We start from the raw sequence: 20,067 nt of genomic DNA on the forward strand, positions 1-20,067 counted from the left end.
AAACTGGCATCGCGCGATTTTTGTACATCGCGCTCACATCGCGATGTAATCGTGCTAGATCGCGCTCATTCTTGGCAATCGTGGCAGATCGCGTTCATCGAAGGTCATCGCAGTTGAATCGCGTGCTCATCTCGGGAGTGTCATCCCCCTCGGTAGCGAACTGGTTTCCAGACGAATTTGAAGCATCCTTGCTCAAACTGCCTGGCTTTGCAGGTAGCGCTTCGGCATTCTTAAGCTTCTTAAAATCTGCCGATCCTGCTGGTGAGGACCGCCTCTTTTTCTTGCCGTGAGGCATTTTTGCACTTTTTAAGCACTTTTCAGGAGCTAATATCCAGGAGTACCTCACTGATCAGTGGTCCACAAAGGAATCCCTTCTCTCTCTTCGTTTGCGGGATTTACGTCCGACCACGCACCACTCCCGACGAGTACACCTTGCATGCTGAATCCATCCAGCAAATTCTCGAAAAAGCAACGGATCAAGACGTGGTGGTTGTTGTCGGGGACTACAACCTTCCGAATCTCGTCTGGGTCTTCGATGGAGACGTCGGTGGCTTTCTCCCCGCGAACGCGTCGTCCGATGCAGAGGTGGCTCTCACCGAATCCTTCCTGGCCAACGGGCTGGTACAAATAAACTTCCTGCTGAACAACTCCAACCGCTTACTGGACCTCGCCTTTGTGAATGACGCTGCGGGCTTTGAGCTGTTACGGCCCCCAAACTCACTCTCACCGATAGACGCCCCACATCCTCCATTTGTTCGGAAGCTAGAGATTTGCACGCACACACCTGCCTTCGAATCTATCGATCCGGTTGATGAAGAGTTCGATTTCAAACGTTGCAACTTTGAAACGCTGAATTCAAGGCTAGAAGCTGTTGATTGGAGTACGATGGACACAGCGGGCTCACTGGACGACGCCGTGACAGAGTTCAACCACCTGAACGTTTACGTTTACCTAAACGTTGCCCTTCCAGGACGCCGCCGTGGTGGAACTCGCAGCTTCGGAGCTTACGCAACCAACAGTGCAAGGCACGTAAGTGGTTCGTGAGTCGAAGCTCGTGGGGGAAACAAAGTCACACTCTCGTACCTCGAAACTGAGTTTGCTGAGCAACAGGTTACGAGCTACCAGAATTACATCGCAGGAGTTCAGGACAATCTTCAGTCTAACCCGAAGAATTTTTGGTCGTATGTCAAGGAGAGGAAGCAGGTGGGGGAAATACCAACAGAGGTGTCGTATCGCGAGGAAAAAACGAAATCTCCGGAGGCAGCCGTCAACCTATTTTCACGGTTTTTCGAAACCGTTCACAGCTCGCAAGACCCCCCAGAGCAGCTAAACGAACTAGCAACCTACAACATTAACCTCCCGTTGCTCACTGTCTCGGTTGCGGAAGTCAAGTAGGGTCTTGTCTCGGTGGATGCAGCAAAAGGCCCTAGACCGGACCGGATCCCTCCATCTGTCGTCAAGAAATATTGCAGCTCGCTTGCCCGTCCCGTCACAAGCATTTACAACCGCTTGCTCTCCGAAGGTGCTTTCCCGACGGAGTGGAAGGTCGTTTCAATTACCCCGATCCACAAATCGGGGAGCCACGCCAAAGTTGAGAACTACCGTTCGATCTCAATTCTGAGCTGTTCGGCTAAAGTATTGGAAAAGTTGCTTGTTGACCACATCTACCCGTCCGTAAAAAACATTATCTCGGAATACCAACACGGCTTCATGAAACAGCGATTTACGACGTCCAACCTGATGGCTTGCACAAACTGGATAATCCGGAGGATGGAGAAGCGTCAACAAGTTAATGCCGTCTACATCGATTTCACCAAGGCCTTCGATCGAGTCCCCCACAAGCTAACTATCGCCAAACTAACAGCACTTGGCCTGCCGGACCGGGTTACTCGTTGGCTCAACTCGTACCTGGTCAACCGTTCCGCCTATACTCAAACCCTAGCGCAGCCTTAGGTTAGATTACGCCTAGCACTCTTCTTGTCATTTATTAACATCTGTATACAGAAAAAAATATGTGAATTTACTCGACACGGGAAAAATGAACCACATGTAAACTCAGTTGATGTAAACTAGAGATTCGACGTAGACGGTTGAATCACACGTAAAATCATGTTTTTACGTATAATTTGTTGCAAATTTACATCAAATTGCATTTAAATTTAAATGTTTAATGACGTGCAAAAGTGTTACCACGGACAAACGGATTTAAAAACGTGGGTTTTACAGAAAACCTAGATGTTTGGGTATCAAAAGATCGGAAATTTTATGCCATTTCCGATGTCACCTAGGTTGACTTGTGAATCGTGGACCGGTTCGGATGCCGGCGGATTTCCTGACGACGTAATTCCGGCTTGGTACGAAATTGCAACGATAAATCTATTCTATCGATACAAAAACCCCCAAAATGGTGTTAAACCCACTCCAAAATGTTTATTTAGCAATTCTATGGTTGACATTTAGTTAAATTAAATGTTTTCAAAACTAAGTTAAGATAAGTTTTATATAAAATTTCCAGAGTTTTATAAACTTTTATACTAAGTAGTTAGTAAACTTTATATTCAATCCAAATTATTTTTTTAATCAGTCAAGGATGCCTATTTGAAGTTGAGAGACTAGTTTCATGGTGATTTCTCAACACATAACTTTATTTATGTTAATTTTTCGAAATGTGTACACACTTTTTTTGCACCTTTTTTGATTTTTGTAGTAGTTATTGTTATATAACTTTTTATAGAAATCATCTTTTCATGCGCTTTTTGTAGCAAAATGTTCGGCATGAGTTGCTGAACAAAACGTAGTACTAGGTTTCTGTCAAACTTTATTTTGTTTACATATTTCATCACAAAATGTGCATTGAGCTCAAGGGGTGTAAATACTTTTTTTACATACTGTATATGCACGTATGCTGTTTTTGTCCCGCCCGTGTGGATCAATCGGACCGCGCACTGGATTCACAATCCAGAGGTCGCCGGTTCGAATCCAGCGGCGGGCGCTCTAAAATTCTTTGTGTAAATATGGGTATTCGGCGCCGTCGCTCCGTGCCATACTTTCATACACTTAGGAGCCCAGGGCGGCGAAGTCCTTGTAGATAAAAAGGAAGACACTAGTGGTTGGTACTAGCAATGGTGGCCGACAGCTATAAAGTCAACTTCATATGCACGAGAAGTTAGAGTTTATATTTCATGTCCCTACGAAATTCTATTCCTAAAGAATTATTTAAAACATATAAAAAAACATTTTAAAATTAATTACTGTCTAGATTCGAACCAAGAACCTTTAACTAAAAATTGCACTGCCTTTGACAACCATACCATTAAGAACTGTTGGCTTCGGTTGGCTTGCTAGGCATCAAGAGTTCCAAACTTCTCCCTTATGGTAGGCGCAGAAATCTTGTCAGTTTTGTGCATGGATCAAGCTACCGAGCTGTGTCGGATTTGGCGCATAGAAAAACCGGTATCATAGCAAACCGTTGTCGCACCCGTCAAAAGGTAAGTCTGGTAGGTCTGGTATAAATGAACTGAAAACTGAAATTACAGCAAACCACAATCCTGTTAGACTGAAGTCCCGCGGTCGTGCGATTCGAAGCGTTATCTACTCGAAATCAATCTTGTCCTGCCATTTTCGAGCGTTTGTCCTGCGTTTGATCGGCGTATAGAAAATTAGCAGGTGGTGATAAAATTTATGACAGATCATTGGGTTTCTCTAAGCCAGGCCTGCCCAACGTCCGGCCCGCGGGCCGGATCCGGCCCGTGAAGCCATTTCATCCGGCCCGCGACAGCTTTTCAAAAAAGTTCTATGACCGGTCCTAAAGGCTGTTCATAAATCTATCTATCTATATATATAAAAAATTTCGACGGTTTTGTTCGAACGCGAATCAGTTGAACACGGAACGTCGGATCGGGGTGCTCTTTGTTGCGTTGGGTTCGTATAAGTCCAAGGAAGGTTTATGAGCTGAAAAATTGCCACTTTGGTCACTCTGGGTCCGATTCCAGAGCATCTGCAGATTGTATGAAAAAAATTACAGTATGTAAAAAAAGTATTTACACCCCTTAGGCACTATGCACATTTTGTGATGAAACATGTAAAAAATTTAAAGTTTGACAGGAACCTAGTACTACGTTTTGTTCAGAAACTCATGCCAAACATTTTGCTACAAAAAGCTCATGAAAAGATGATTTCTATAAAAAGTTATATAAGAAATACTATTACGAAAATAAAAAAGGTGCAAAAAAAGTTTGTACACCATTCGAAAAATTAACATAAATAATGTTATTTGTTGACAAATCACCATAAATCCAGTCTCCCAACTCCAAATAGGCATCCTTGACTGATTAAAAAAAGAATTTGGATTGAATATAAAGTTTACTAACTACTTAGTATAAAAGTTTATATAACTCTGGAAATTCTATATAAAACTTATTTAAACTTAATTTTGCAAACTTTTAATTCAACTAAATGTCAATATATTACCTTATAATTGCTAAATAAACATTTTGGAGTGGGTATAACACCGTTTTGGGGGTATTTGTATCGATAGAATAGATTTTTCGTTGGAATTTCGTACCAACCCGGAATTACGTCGTAGGAAAATCCCCCGGCATCCGAAACGGTCCACGATTCACAAGTCAACCTATGTGGAATCGGAAAGGGCATAAAATTTCCGATCTTTTGATACCCAAACATCTAGGTTTTCTTTAAAACCTACGTTTTTAAATACCTAAGCAAAAACGTTGTTATGGTTTCGTTTGAGCAACCTGCCAAAAATGTATGGAATTTCGTGATTTTTGTTCTCGTGGATCAAACTTACTTTTTGCCCAGGTATTTAAAAACGTAGGTTTTAAAGAAAACCTAGATGTTTGGGTATCAAAAGATCGAAAATTTTATGCCCTTTCCGATTCCACATAGGTTGACTTGTGAATCGTGGACCGGTTCGGATGCAGGCGGATTTTCCTACGACGTAATTCCGGGTTGGTACGAAATTCCAACGAAAAATCTATACTATCGATACAAATACCCCCAAAACGGTGTTATACCCACTCCAAAATGTTTATTTAGCAATTATAAGGTAATATATTGACATTTAGTTGAATTAAAAGTTTGCAAAATTAAGTTTAAATAAGTTTTATATAGAATTTCCAGAGTTATATAAACTTTTATACTAAGTAGTTAGTAAACTTTATATTCAATCCAAATTCTTTTTTTAATCAGTCAAGGATGCCTATTTGGAGTTGGGAGACTGGATTTATGGTGATTTGTCAACAAATAACATTATTTATGTTAATTTTTCGAAAGGTGTACATACTTTTTTTGCACCTTTTTTATTTTCGTAATAGTATTTGTTATATAACTTTTTATAGAAATCATCTTTTCTTGAGCTTTTTGTAGCAAAATGTTTGGCATGAGTTTCTGAACAAAACGTAGTACTAGGTTCCTGTCAAACTTTTAATGTTTTACATGTTTCATCACAAAATGTGCATAGTGCCCAAGGGGTGTAAATACTTTTTTTACATACTGTAAGTAAAAGTCAAATTTTGATCACAGGAGGCTGAATAGGCAAACAAACTATAAACGTCAACGAACGAAATTAGGCAGAACGAAGTTCGCCGGGAAGAGCTTGTTGTAAATAAATTTAATGTCAAAATTTGAAAGATAATCTTGAGCTCAAATTTTCAGATATTTTAAAACGAAACATTTATTTGTTTAATTTTTGCTTTTGACATAAAATGTTTCTAATTCTACGTTTTGTTAGGATTTTGCCTTTGTATTTTTTTTAGTTTCTCAATGTTTTGGCTGTTTTTACTTCTAAATGAATTGTTACATTTTAGAAGATTTTGATTGAAATTGATTTTTCATAAATGAGTAAGCAAAAATAATGTATTTTTTCATAACATCTTTTTAATGATTTGATGAAAGAGAAGCTTCAAAAAAGCAAATTAATCATATCGAAAATAAAAATCGCTGTACATATTTTTGAAATATTTAAAAATCTTTCAAAATGAGTCAAGAAATCAGACAGAATTTTTTTAATTTACTTCAATAATTCTAAGAAAATTTAAGAATGACTAATTAAAAACTATCAGATATTTATTTTTCTCCACTTTTTCTACATTTCGTGTCTTTAAAATCATTTGGAATGTTTTGTAAAATATTTGAATAAAGGTGCACAACAACACAAAAATTGTTTTTTCGTAAAGAAGATTTGAATCCAAATTTCGATTGAATAAATTTTAACTTGTCTCGTTGATTTTTCAAACTAAAAAAAAATTTGCAGCGACGAAAATTGAATGTTTTTTTTGTTAATGATATTAGGGTATTTAATGTTTATAGCATAGCATAGCATAGCATAGCATGATTTTTTTTTTGAACTTTTACCAACATTAGTTCCGGCCCGCCACTGCTTCAAAAAATTAGATCTGGCCCGCAGGGCTAAAAGGTTGGGCACCCCTGCTCTAAGCAAAGTCTTAAAAAAAATTCTTAGCTACCAAATCCTTAAAAATTTATTTTAAAATGATATTAGTGCGAACAAACCAAATAAACAATTTCTCCCTGGACGGAATCCAGCAGCAATGGATAAATTGCCCTCTCCGGAGAAACCATTTTGATCGGCGAGGATTCGGTCCTCCGAACAACAGGACAAAGTTCCGGTAAATTTTTAATTTGCTTGTTTTTTTGTTTTTAATTTTCTTAAATTTCCTTTTCTCTTAGACAAGGACACAAACAAAACATGCAAGAGCTGCTTCTTTGGATCAAAATCGGCACACACTGAAGACAAAAATACATCAATCATCAATAGGGTTCCCAGAAAAAATTACCCCCTGCTCCACAAGCAAAAAACGGTTTTTGGGTTATTTTAAGCATCTGTGTAAATTTTGAGCGAAATTGGTTGAGATTAACCCATTGATTATTTGACCCAGAGTCCTAAAATAGGTCAAGGAACAATATTCAGCTTGTGGAGCGAGGTTTTGAGAAAAAGTCCCATATTCTGGGAACCCTAATCATCAATAAAGTTAAATAAAAAGTACATGTTTGCAAAAAAAAAAAATAGTTTTGATTGATTTTGCCCTAAATCATAAACGTGAGCGTCCGACAGCGGCAGGAAATTCTAAATAGCAAAGTCGCCCGAAAACGGCCCGTCAACGTCGATTTTCTCAAACGTCGATTTCGACGATCGTCGGACAAAGTGTTGCATATAAGCACGAAAAGGGCCCAAATTCCGTCGGAATTCGGGCCTTTTTGTCCGTCTGTCAGGGAATGGTCCTGAATAACAAAACCGTGCGTCGTCGCTAGAAAACCGTTTGACAATGTCAAAAAATGTTGATATTTTCAATTTTGACGTCGTATGGTTGCACGGACTACAAACGAAGGACGGACTAAGCAAAGTGAGTTATTCAGCTACAGTGTACAAAAGTACTGCGAAAATGTGAACTTTTTGTACCTACTTGAAACGGTACTTTGATTTTGAGTGTAAACAAATTGATTTTTTATGTTATGATTGTTTTGTGTATTGTTTTCGAACAGTTCCAAATAAGAAAAGATCCTGCCAAACAAAGCTTTCTGCCGAATGGTTTTCTGCTGAACTACTTATTATATATTCCGCCCAACAACATTCTGCCAAAAAACTTATTCGTCCTGAACAGTTATTCTGCCATCTCCCTGTTTGAAAAATGTCGCACGTCGTACAAGCTGTCGCGCGGTTTTGATTTTACCGTTTCGATATCGATTGGTCTAAAGGACGACAAACGTACGACAAACACTCGACCTGCCCGACATTGTTTTTTTTCATCGATTAACCTCCAATTCGACGTCGATTATCGTCGACGCAAACAGTTTGACAGTTCTTTTCAGTTGATCTTGTTCGGACTTGATTGCAACCGAGCCGAACCTAGAGTTGTTGTTGGTTTTAGGCTTTGGGAGGATTTTGGACAGTTTAAAGGTAAGTTGGAGCGAATGACCCATAGGGTTAAAGTTCCCCTAATAAAATCAACAACAACAACAAAGGTAAGTTGTGTTCTAGGTTGAACTACTGTTTCTGCCGGAGTGGGCGAGCGACCGAATCAAAGTGTCTTGTATTCCAGATTTCGGTCTTCGTGGCGGTATAGGAAGGAGAGGAGGAGGAGGACAGGAAATATGGTTTACTCGGCAGGCCATTCCGGAAGACGGGACGGGAAGGAACCAGTTTGTGAACGAGGAAGCGGTTGGTGAGTCATGTTTTAGAAACGATGGAGGAGGTGTGCTGGAAGTGCGATTGGACGATCGAAATTAAAAATAGGATGAATGGAACATCGCAAATTCTTAACTTTTCAGTCCAATAATTCCAAACTGAAAAATAAAAAAAATCTAAAATACTAAAGTTTAAAAAAAACTTCAACGCTGATTTGATTTGATAATTGTAAAATTAAATTATTTGATTTGATTTGATAATTGTAAAATTAAATTATAAAGTCTTAAGCCAAACATATATCTAGGGTTTTTTTCTCAAAATTTATTTTTCCTAAAAGAGCACGCAGCTAGCAACATCTAAACATAGAAACATGTACCCTTTCTGTAAAGGCTTATGAATTGATCTCAGTTGAAAGGTTCTCCAAATCTCTGAATTGCAAATGTAACATCCTGGAGCAGAACTGTTAAATTCTAATAAACACCAATTCTAATTCTAATTCTAAATTATAAAGTTTTTCTTTCTTATTTAAAATTCTAGCATTCCAGAACTTAAGAATGCAAGAATTTGAAAATTCTAAATTTATTTAATTTCTTGATATTGTACAAATTGTTAACATTCTCAAATTTCTTGAATTTATTAATTCTTAAAATTCTCAAAGTCTTCAAATATTAAAAAAATATATATGAAAAAAAATATGAAAATTTTGAAATTGACAAAAATTTAAATACTAAAATTCCCTAATTCTTAAATACTAAAATTCTTCAATTGATAAATACTAAAAATCTGACATTATAAAGTTCTTAAATTCCAAAAACGTTAGTCGCACGAGTTGGAATTTTGAATTCGAAAATTCTAAACATTATAAGTTCTAAAATTCTAAATTCTAAAAATGCTAAAATTCAAAAAAATTATATTTTAAATAAAAAAATACAAATTTTAGAATTTTAGAATTTTAGAATTTTAGAATTTTAGAATTTTAGAATTTTAGAATTTTAGAATTTTAGAATTTTAGAATTTTAGAATTTTAGAATTTTAGAATTTTAGAATTTTAGAATTTTAGAATTTTAGAATTTTAGAATTTTAGAATTTTAGAATTTTAGAATTTTAGAATTTTAGAATTTTAGAATTTTAGAATTTTAGAATTTTAGAATTTTAGAATTTTAGAATTTTAGAATTTTAGAATTTTAGAATTTTAGAATTTTAGAATTTTAGAATTTTAGAATTTTAGAATTTTAGAATTTTAGAATTTTAGAATTTTAGAATTTTAGAATTTTAGAATTTTAGAATTTTAGAATTTTAGAATTTTAGAATTTTAGAATTTTAGAATTTTAGAATTTTAGAATTTTAGAATTTTAGAATTTTAGAATTTTAGAATTTTAGAATTTTAGAATTTTAGAATTTTAGAATTTTAGAATTTTAGAATTTTAGAATTTTAGAATTTTAGAATTTTAGAATTTTAGAATTTTAGAATTTTAGAATTTTAGAATTTTAGAATTTTAGAATTTTAGAATTTTAGAATTTTAGAATTTTAGAATTTTAGAATTTTAGAATTTTAGAATTTTAGAATTTTAGAATTTTAGAATTTTAGAATTTTAGAATTTTAGAATTTTAGAATTTTAGAATTTTAGAATTTTAGAATTTTAGAATTTTAGAATTTTAGAATTTTAGAATTTTAGAATTTTAGAATTTTAGAATTTTAGAATTTTAGAATTTTAGAATTTTAGAATTTTAGAATTTTAGAATTTTAGAATTTTAGAATTTTAGAATTTTAGAATTTTAGAATTTTAGAATTTTAGAATTTTAGAATTTTAGAATTTTAGAATTTTAGAATTTTAGAATTTTAGAATTTTAGAATTTTAGAATTTTAGAATTTTAGAATTTTAGAATTTTAGAATTTTAGAATTTTAGAATTTTAGAATTTTAGAATTTTAGAATTTTAGAATTTTAGAATTTTAGAATTTTAGAATTTTAGAATTTTAGAATTTTAGAATTTTAGAATTTTAGAATTTTAGAATTTTAGAATTTTAGAATTTTAGAATTTTAGAATTTTAGAATTTTAGAATTTTAGAATTTTAGAATTTTAGAATTTTAGAATTTTAGAATTTTAGAATTTTAGAATTTTAGAATTTTAGAATTTTAGAATTTTAGAATTTTAGAATTTTAGAATTTTAGAATTTTAGAATTTTAGAATTTTAGAATTTTAGAATTTTAGAATTTTAGAATTTTAGAATTTTAGAATTTTAGAATTTTAGAATTTTAGAATTTTAGAATTTTAGAATTTTAGAATTTTAGAATTTTAGAATTTTAGAATTTTAGAATTTTAGAATTTTAGAATTTTAGAATTTTAGAATTTTAGAATTTTAGAATTTTAGAATTTTAGAATTTTAGAATTTTAGAATTTTAGAATTTTAGAATTTTAGAATTTTAGAATTTTAGAGTTTTAGAGTTTTAGAGTTTTAGAATTTTAGAATTTTAGAATTTTATTTAAGAATTTTAGAATTTTAGAATTTTAGAATTTTAGAATTTTAGAATTTTAGAATTTTAGAATTTTAGAATTTTAGAATTTTAGAATTTTAGAATTTTAGAATTTTAGAATTTTAGAATTTTAGAATTTTAGAATTTTAGAATTTTAGAATTTTAGAATTTTAGAATTTTAGAATTTTAGAATTTTAGAATTTTAGAATTTTAGAATTTTAGAATTTTAGAATTTTAGAATTTTAGAATTTTAGAATTTTAGAATTTTAGAATTTTAGAATTTTAGAATTTTAGAATTTTAGAATTTTAGAATTTTAGAATTTTAGAATTTTAGAATTTTAGAATTTTAGAATTTTAGAATTTTAGAATTTTAGAATTTTAGAATTTTAGAATTTTAGAATTTTAGAATTTTAGAATTTTAGAATTTTAGAATTTTAGAATTTTAGAATTTTAGAATTTTAGAATTTTAGAATTTTAGAATTTTAGAATTTTAGAATTTTAGAATTTTAGAATTTTAGAATTTTAGAATTTTAGAATTTTAGAATTTTAGAATTTTAGAATTTTAGAATTTTAGAATTTTAGAATTTTAGAATTTTAGAATTTTAGAATTTTAGAATTTTAGAATTTTAGAATTTTAGAATTTTAGAATTTTAGAATTTTAGAATTTTAGAATTTTAGAATTTTAGAATTTTAGAATTTTAGAATTTTAGAATTTTAGAATTTTAGAATTTTAGAATTTTAGAATTTTAGAATTTTAGAATTTTAGAATTTTAGAATTTTAGAATTTTAGAATTTTAGAATTTTAGAATTTTAGAATTTTAGAATTTTAGAATTTTAGAATTTTAGAATTTTAGAATTTTAGAATTTTAGAATTTTAGAATTTTAGAATTTTAGAATTTTAGAATTTTAGAATTTTAGAATTTTAGAATTTTAGAATTTTAGAATTTTAGAATTTTAGAATTTTAGAATTTTAGAATTTTAGAATTTTAGAATTTTAGAATTTTAGAATTTTAGAATTTTAGAATTTTAGAATTTTAGAATTTTAGAATTTTAGAATTTTAGAATTTTAGAATTTTAGAATTTTAGAATTTTAGAATTTTAGAATTTTAGAATTTTAGAATTTTAGAATTTTAGAATTTTAGAATTTTAGAATTTTAGATTTTAGAATTTTAGAATTTTAGAATTTTAGAATTTTAGAATTTTAGAATTTTAGAATTTTAGAATTTTAGAATTTTAGAATTTTAGAATTTTAGAATTTTAGAATTTTAGAATTTTAAAATTTTAGAATTTTAGAATTTTAGAATTTTAGAATTTTAGAATTTTAGAATTTTAGAATTTTAGAATTTTAGAATTTTAGAATTTTAGAATTTTAGAATTTTAGAATTTTAGAATTTTAGAATTTTAGAATTTTAGAATTTTAGAATTTTAGAATTTTAGAATTTTAGAATTTTAGAATTTTAGAATTTTAGAATTTTAGAATTTTAGAATTTTAGAATTTTAGAATTTTAGAATTTTAGAATTTTAGAATTTTAGAATTTTAGAATTTTAGAATTTTAGAATTTTAGAATTTTAGAATTTTAGAATTTTAGAATTTTAGAATTTTAGAATTTTAGAATTTTAGAATTCTAGAATTTTAGAATTTTAGAATTTTAGAATTTTAGAATTTTAGAATTTTAGAATTTTAGAATTTTAGAATTTTAGAATTTTAGAATTTTAGAATTTTAGAATTTTAGAATTTTAGAATTTTAGAATTTTAGAATTTTAGAATTTTAGAATTTTAGAATTTTAGAATTTTAGAATTTTAGAATTTTAGAATTTTAGAATTTTAGAATTTTAGAATTTTAGAATTTTAGAATTTTAGAATTTTAGAATTTTAGAATTTTAGAATTTTAGAATTTTAGAATTTTAGAATTTTAGAATTTTAGAATTTTAGAATTTTAGAATTTTAGAATTTTAGAATTTTAGAATTTTAGAATTTTAGAATTTTAGAATTTTAGAATTTTAGAATTTTAGAATTTTAGAATTTTAGAATTTTAGAATTTTAGAATTTTAGAATTTTAGAATTTTAGAATTTTAGAATTTTAGAATTTTAGAATTTTAGAATTTTAGAGTTTTAGAGTTTTAGAGTTTTAGAATTTTAGAATTTTAGAATTTTATTTAAGAATTTTAGAATTTTAGAATTTTAGAATTTTAGAATTTTAGAATTTTAGAATTTTAGAATTTTAGAATTTTAGAATTTTAGAATTTTAGAATTTTAGAATTTTAGAATTTTAGAATTTTAGAATTTTAGAATTTTAGAATTTTAGAATTTTAGAATTTTAGAATTTTAGAATTTTAGAATTTTAGAATTTTAGAATTTTAGAATTTTAGAATTTTAGAATTTTAGAATTTTAGAATTTTAGAATTTTAGAATTTTAGAATTTTAGAATTTTAGAATTTTAGAATTTTAGAATTTTAGAATTTTAGAATTTTAGAATTTTAGAATTTTAGAATTTTAGAATTTTAGAATTTTAGAATTTTAGAATTTTAGAATTTTAGAATTTTAGAATTTTAGAATTTTAGAATTTTAGAATTTTAGAATTTTAGAATTTTAGAATTTTAGAATTTTAGAATTTTAGAATTTTAGAATTTTAGAATTTTAAAAATTTAGATTTTTAGAATTTTAGAATTTTAGAATTTTAGAATTTTAGAATTTTAGAATTTTAGAATTTTAGAATTTTAGAATTTTAGAATTTTAGAATTTTAGAATTTTAGAGTTTTAGAATTTTAGAATTTTAGAATTTTAGAATTTTAGAATTTTAGAATTTTAGAATTTTAGAATTTTAGAATTTTAGAATTTTAGAATTTTAGAATTTTAGAATTTTAGAATTTTAGAATTTTAGATTTTGATATTTCTAGATTACTTTCCCAGAACATCCAATGCGCCATGGGTTTCCTATGTACATAGGACCTTTTGTTAAAGTAAGCGAGAATTTATAAATTTAGTTTTTCTTTTACAGTTCAAAAATACATATTTGAAATTTTATTGTCTTTAAATTTTATTATTATTCAAATCAGAATTTAATTTATAAATTATTGCCAATTGTTGACTGATGATATATTTTTTCAGGCAACAAACATATTCCAATCTGATCCTGCCGGAAACGTGTCGTAGAACCCACGGAAGCAGCCACGTTTTCTCAGACTCGTACTCCACAAACCCACGTTGTCTCGTACTACGGTAAACATCAATCCGTCGGAGATTGGCGTCGCATCCGGGGTTTGATCAGCTCGTCGAGGAGCAAAAGTCCAACACGACCAAGATGCTGCCACGGCCGCCTCAGAAGAACACCAACATCCAAGCCGGAAGCTGCGGTCAAGGCAAATCCCGAAGGAAGCCAAGTTGGAGAAGAATCAGCAATCCGCAAGTGAAATTAGGTGAACAAGTGAATATTTTTAAAAAAATTTGACAGCTTGAATAAAAAAATCAAAACAAAACAACAGTTTTTTCAACTGCAACATAACCTAAAAATCCGAATTGACAGCACACGACAATAGCACGACATTCTAAATAACAAAACCGTGCGACGTCGGTCGAATGTCGTACAACAATGTCGTACAATTTCGATCATCGATCGCACGACAAATACGACATTTTGGTGCAAAAACGTATGACATTCACGCGAAAGTCGTACGACATTGTCGTGCGACGTCGTACAATTGCACGGACGACAAACGACGGACGTCTGACGGACTTTTCAGTCAGGGCTGTACCGCCTTGTACGCCTAACGACATTCTGTCAATTGATTTTCTGCCTAACAAGCTTTTCTGCCAAACGTATTTTCTGCCGAATGACCTTTTCTGCCAAATGACCCGTTCCGCCGATTGTTTTTCTACAGTTCGGCTTTCCACCGAATGGCCCAGTCCCTATTTATGGTGTATTAATTCGAAAAATAAATGAGTAAATAACAAACATAAAAATACAGTGAATTGAAATGGTTCACAAAGACCCACAGTCTTTGGGAAGGATAATACCGAAACAACAAATTAAACTTACATGTGCATCCAAATTTCCGCTAAAATCTTCAGTTAAATCATCGGCAGCTCCTAGAGCGGAAAGTATTCCGATCCTTAATGACGGGACCATATATAGCTGTTGAAGCACAGAATTCATGTAGCATGTGGCACCGGCGTTTTTCAGTCCACAGAATCCATGGAACGGGCGTGGTCCCACCGGTGGTAGGTACTCCCATTCGCGCAGTGGCTCAATATTGGTGCAGAACATTTCCAATAAGTTCTCGACCAATATGTTTGTATTTTTAACGCTATGTTGGCATAAGGCTACCAGCAAATCACATGCAGCCGATATTGTTCGTGGGTTACGGCATACAGGAGGTGGTGCATTCCTCTCCAGATTTTGCGACTTTTTCCTCAACAGCAAATACTGACGCGAAGCACTAAACAAATAGTCATTAAGAATTTCCTGTGAGTAGATAAAACAAAATAACTAAATTGTAGAAATCATTATGGTAAGCCCTTACCATTATCAAATCGCTGTTGAGTGCTTTCACTTCTGGACTCAAATAGTACATAAGCTCTTTTGTCAAACATAAATGTCCTTCTAATAAATCATCATGTACTTGGGTTCCGCCTGTTATCTTAACATTGTGGCGAATAGTACGGAGCCACTCAATTTCTTGCGTGAGTAATTCCTTGCATATAGGTAATGGCCAGCCTAATGAGCAACCGTAGTTTAAAATGCGACAAAAAAGTTGGAAGTAATCTGAGCATGTCTCTTGATACTGAACAACGATCGAGTGTAAAAGCTTCACCAATAATTTTACCATGAATAAGAATGGTTTTCGATCGGCAGCGCAATACGTTGTGATGAGAAACAGCTGTTCGTACGCTGTTTGTCGTATGTGACATGACGGATTCATAAGTACTAAAGATGTAACGAAGTTGGACCACGAAATATCTCTGCTAAGCTTTTCATATGCGTTTTGGTGTAATATCAACGAAATGCACAGTACCTCCATCGCTTCTTTGCAAACAGCATAATCCTCGATCTTTGGAGTGGAAATATTCTGACTCAAATCAAACACCGAACCCAACATTTGAATGTTGTCTCCGGAAGCTGCCCATGCAACGTTCACGATAGCTTTTATGGTCGATGAATCCGGAATGTTTAGCTGAATAGCTGACCTATAAAAAAATCGACATTGTTCGCTTTGTGGTCCAGTTGAGAGCATTTCTTCAGCTATGTTTGAAGCCAATTTGTTGGCCATAGACTTTACAGTAAGTTCTGAACCTTCCGAAATCGCTTGTAAAGCTTGTTTTAGCACAACAACATGAGAACGATCAGCGTCATGATGAACGTTTTGCGAATTGTCACCAACCTGGCTCTGGACGTATCCCATGATGTACAAAAAGAATTTGACTAGCTTTAGCACACAGTGGAAAGCAGTCCGTTTTGTGTGCACGTCAGCGTTAGGCAAAAAGTTATTCTTGGTTAACAATCCCAACATGAACTGACCACCGCCGCAATGCAACCAGCAAGATTGGAAATAAAGCGTTGTCTCAGATCTTGGTTCTAGTGCCGGTATTAATAATGCATGTAGCGCCTCTAAATTGTACAGAATGCGTGCTGGTGCGGGATCAACAAAAAGTGACTCTGGATGACGGGCAGTAGCATTATTTTCAACCTCAGAATCGTATATGTTACACAAAGTGTGGATTTTCTTTACTGTATTCCTATCTATAGGCAAGAGATGCAACAGAGCGCTGCAGCTATCCCGCAACAGGTCTTGCTGTAAGTCACTACCTAACTGATACATTTTGAGAATAAAATCTATGTATTGCGTTTTCTGTGCAATTATTACACCCGGCAACATATCTTCCAAGTCGGATTTTATTAAATCTGGGCAAGGTCTGGGGGGTGACCCAGAACTTGTATCACTCGAACTATCAGGTGAGCTAGCTAATCCTGATCCATTGGGAGTTAGCTTCACTGTAATAAGTGTTTTGTCCCGAATATTGTAGCTGGACAACGGATGGTGATCTTCGACTATTTCTATCAAGTCTCCATTGCAGTTGAACATATCTATTTTCATATGGTTTGTAGACGGTTTGATTCGTTTTAGTAGACTTCGCTTAAATGAGCAAATCGTCTCGTTGGTGTGTGTGATTATTTCCAAATCCTCCAACTGTCGTCCTGGAGATTGGAAACGGACGTAAAGATGTATATGTTTTCCTCGCGAAGCCCTGCACAACGGTAGCCACAATCTTTCTCCTGTAAAGTTTTTATCACACTCTTTAATGTATTCTTGCAAAGTTTTTACAACACGGCACATTTTTTTCATCGTTGTTAGTCTTCTGCTAACGATATCATCTTCTGGCGTTTTGACGTTCTCATCAATCAGATTTGTTAACATTTTCACAGTTTCATAATAGTTTTGCAACCTATCGCAACAATCACCAATAAAATTTTCGTGAAACTCTGTTAAGCTTGCCTGCAGTCTTAAACTAAGAGCGGTCGATACCTCCTTAAGCAAGTCGATCGCTTTGTACGCAATATTTTCATCTGCGTCGGTAATTACACGCCAAAGGTAATCCTTTCCAATCAAATCTTCGTTGTCAAGAACATAGCCACGTTGTTTTCCTTTGAGGCGTTCTTCTTTTGAGTTGACTGCTTTGAAAAATCGCTCGAAACATTTGATGCCACTTTCCGTAAGTACAACCGGATCCAACTTGAGAAGATTATTTTCAAAAAAATCTTTATTGATTCCAGGATCCAAATCTGGTTCATCACCCATCAGCTTGCCAAACCATCTGAAACATTCTTCACGATCACTTGGAAATGCTGCATTCACGGTTAAGCATTGCCAGATCTGTTTTGCCTGCTCCGCGCACAGCCAAAGTTGTCCATCTTTAAGGAGGAACTTGAGAAACTCAAGCCGTTCTTGTATTTGCTGGGGATGCGGATAACGCATATCTAACAGCAAAGTTTTAGGGTCTAGTGAAGGCTCTAACCTGACACGAGCTCGGACTTTATCCATATATCTCGTCAAGCTGGTGGTGACCAAAATTACAAGTGTATGTTCATTTTGCAATCTGTCAATTACCTGTTGCCTTGTAAGCAACTGATGGATTCGTTGTGTATGGCTTGTTGTTGTTTCATAGAGCGTACAAATTTCTCGTATGAGCCTCAATGCGGGTAGTGCCCAGTCGTCGCCACGTTTAAGCTCGTCTACACACTTATCCAGCCAAATTGTCTTCTGTGCATCACGTTCTTGGGAACAGCTGTAGTCTAAAATCTTGACATGGGAAGCTAATGCTTGATCCAGAACTTCCGGCGGTATATCAGCACTGTGTGCCAGTGTCCAGAACAATTTCAGTACTTTCTGTGCCATCACACCGTTTTTATCATCTTCTGCAAGACGTCTGTTCAATTCTAGAAGCCGTTCGCGTTGCTTTTTGTTGGCTGTTTTCATGCACGTCTGAAAACACTTGAACAAATAGTCCAGCTGCTCGGTATTGAAGTCCCAAGCGAGCTTGGCCAGTAAATCATGCACATTCTTAACGATCGCTTCGTGTTTTCCTGCTTGAGCGCGCCACACAGCATCTAGATCATCAAATGTGAGCGCTTTCTCCTTAATAAGAAAACGGAGTATTTTCTCCAGCTTTTCAACATATTGTGGCTGATGCAATGAATCGCGAAGAACAATACCCAACACATTGTTTTCTCGTATCCACTCCTGCAATGAAAAAGAAAAATACTGTGATAGATTGTTATCATGACATTGTGTTACATATACGTCTTCAACCATAGAACACAGTGACTGGCCGATTATTCAGACTCCGTATAAGTAAGGCTACCAACTTTTGCTGATCAAAACTCCGTAGGGGAGTTTGGGGTAATATGGACAGTGGGGGTAATTTGGACACCCCTTTAAAAATCACGTTTTCTTCGGATATAAAGTGAAAACGGCAATTTAAGTGATAAGGCTAGTACTAGTAATGGCCTAGGAGTATGGACAAACCAAAAAAGTTGGAATAGGTTAAGTAGTTTTGGTATAATGTGTAAAAGTTTCCAAAGGCCGGTTGGTAGTGCCTTAAATTCTAATATTTGAAGGTTAGGAAATAAGGTTTTGCAGGGGTTATATGGCAAAAAAGTGGACATTTTTTGTTTAAGGGGGTTGCTTGGACGATGCCTGAGATATGTACGTATAAAAATTGTGCATTTTATCCATTTTTTTCATCAAAAATCGCAATTAATGATAGAATATGCTATGGGGGTAATTTGGACATGGCTTGTGGGGTAATTTGGACATACCTTGGAAAAAAACCCTTTAAAAGAACTAATGTTCACTAGGGGAATTATGGAATGCATTATGAATTGAAATGAAATAAAGATTATTATTATTATTAGATTATTATTATTACCTGAAAGTCTACCTGTCAGGCAACAAAAAAGTAACTTTCATGGTTGGATGAGTTTTTAAAGGGATTTAGATAAATTTAGAGGGATTTAATATGTCAAAAACAATCAAAAATGAATGTGAGCAATGAGAACTTTCACAAAACCTCTATTTTTTTATTTAGATAAATGTATTCCAATATTCGAATTGATGAAAATCTGATTACTGTACATTTGGCGTTCAGCAAGACTCTAATGTTGATTGCTTTTAATTAATTTCTTTGACATTTCTAATTTCTATGCTGGTTTACAATAATATTTAAATTTGAAGGGCTACAGAATGTAAAAAAAAAAAAAATATTTTCAGGCTGATAAATTCTATATAAAGATTGATTTATATAAACATAAACGATACCTTAATCACTAAAAACAAGTATAGTGTGCCTGATCCAGAATCAATGTTTAAATCAAATCAGTTTCAATTTAATGATTGAATTATGTATACTACACTGAACTATTTGTTATCTTCCTATTGCATTATAGTTCTATCACAAAATCATTATTTAAACCTTTGATGAAATATTGTGAGCAACACTTCAAAATATAAAGCAATTACAAAACCAGGTTGAAGGATAAAAAACATGCTCAAAAAATCAAATGTTAAACTTATTCTTCAACATGTGTCCAAATTACCCCACAAAAGGTGTTCATATTACCCCACAAGGTATGTCCACATTACCCCACAAGGCATGTCCAAATTACCCCACAAGGCATGTCCAAATTACCCCATAGGGGTGTTCATATTACCCCCACACAAAAATGTGGGGGTAATTTGGACACCTTTTAATTTTTGCGATAAAAATGGGTTTTTCATCAAAATTTATCGAAATGAATGACATTTTTCCATCAAATATGGTCTCTATTATCCTCTGGTGTCATCCACATTCCTTTAAAATATCCATACAGCCCGTAACAGAGCAATTTCCTTAGGGTGTCCAAATTACCCCACACTCCCCTACACTTTATTTAACG

General features: G+C 32.7%; 1 protein-coding gene across 6 annotated transcripts in view; it reads right to left on the bottom strand.

Moving 5' to 3' along the window:
• The window catches only part of LOC120424064 (probable ubiquitin carboxyl-terminal hydrolase FAF), a 406,051-nt gene that overhangs the window by 342,833 nt on the left and 43,151 nt on the right, over positions 1-20,067 (bottom strand). For all 6 annotated transcript variants that reach the window (XM_039588085.2, XM_039588080.2, XM_039588081.2 and 3 more), the window contains 2 exons: positions 15,158-18,373; positions 14,674-15,099 (listed from right to left, as the gene is read on the bottom strand). In XM_039588085.2, coding sequence (XP_039444019.1) covers positions 14,674-15,099; positions 15,158-18,373 — 3,642 coding nt within the window. The remainder of the gene's footprint in view (positions 1-14,673; positions 15,100-15,157; positions 18,374-20,067) is intronic.

Source organism: Culex pipiens, chromosome 2 (assembly GCF_016801865.2).
Source record: "Culex pipiens pallens isolate TS chromosome 2, TS_CPP_V2, whole genome shotgun sequence".
NCBI lineage: Eukaryota > Metazoa > Arthropoda > Insecta > Diptera > Culicidae > Culex > Culex pipiens.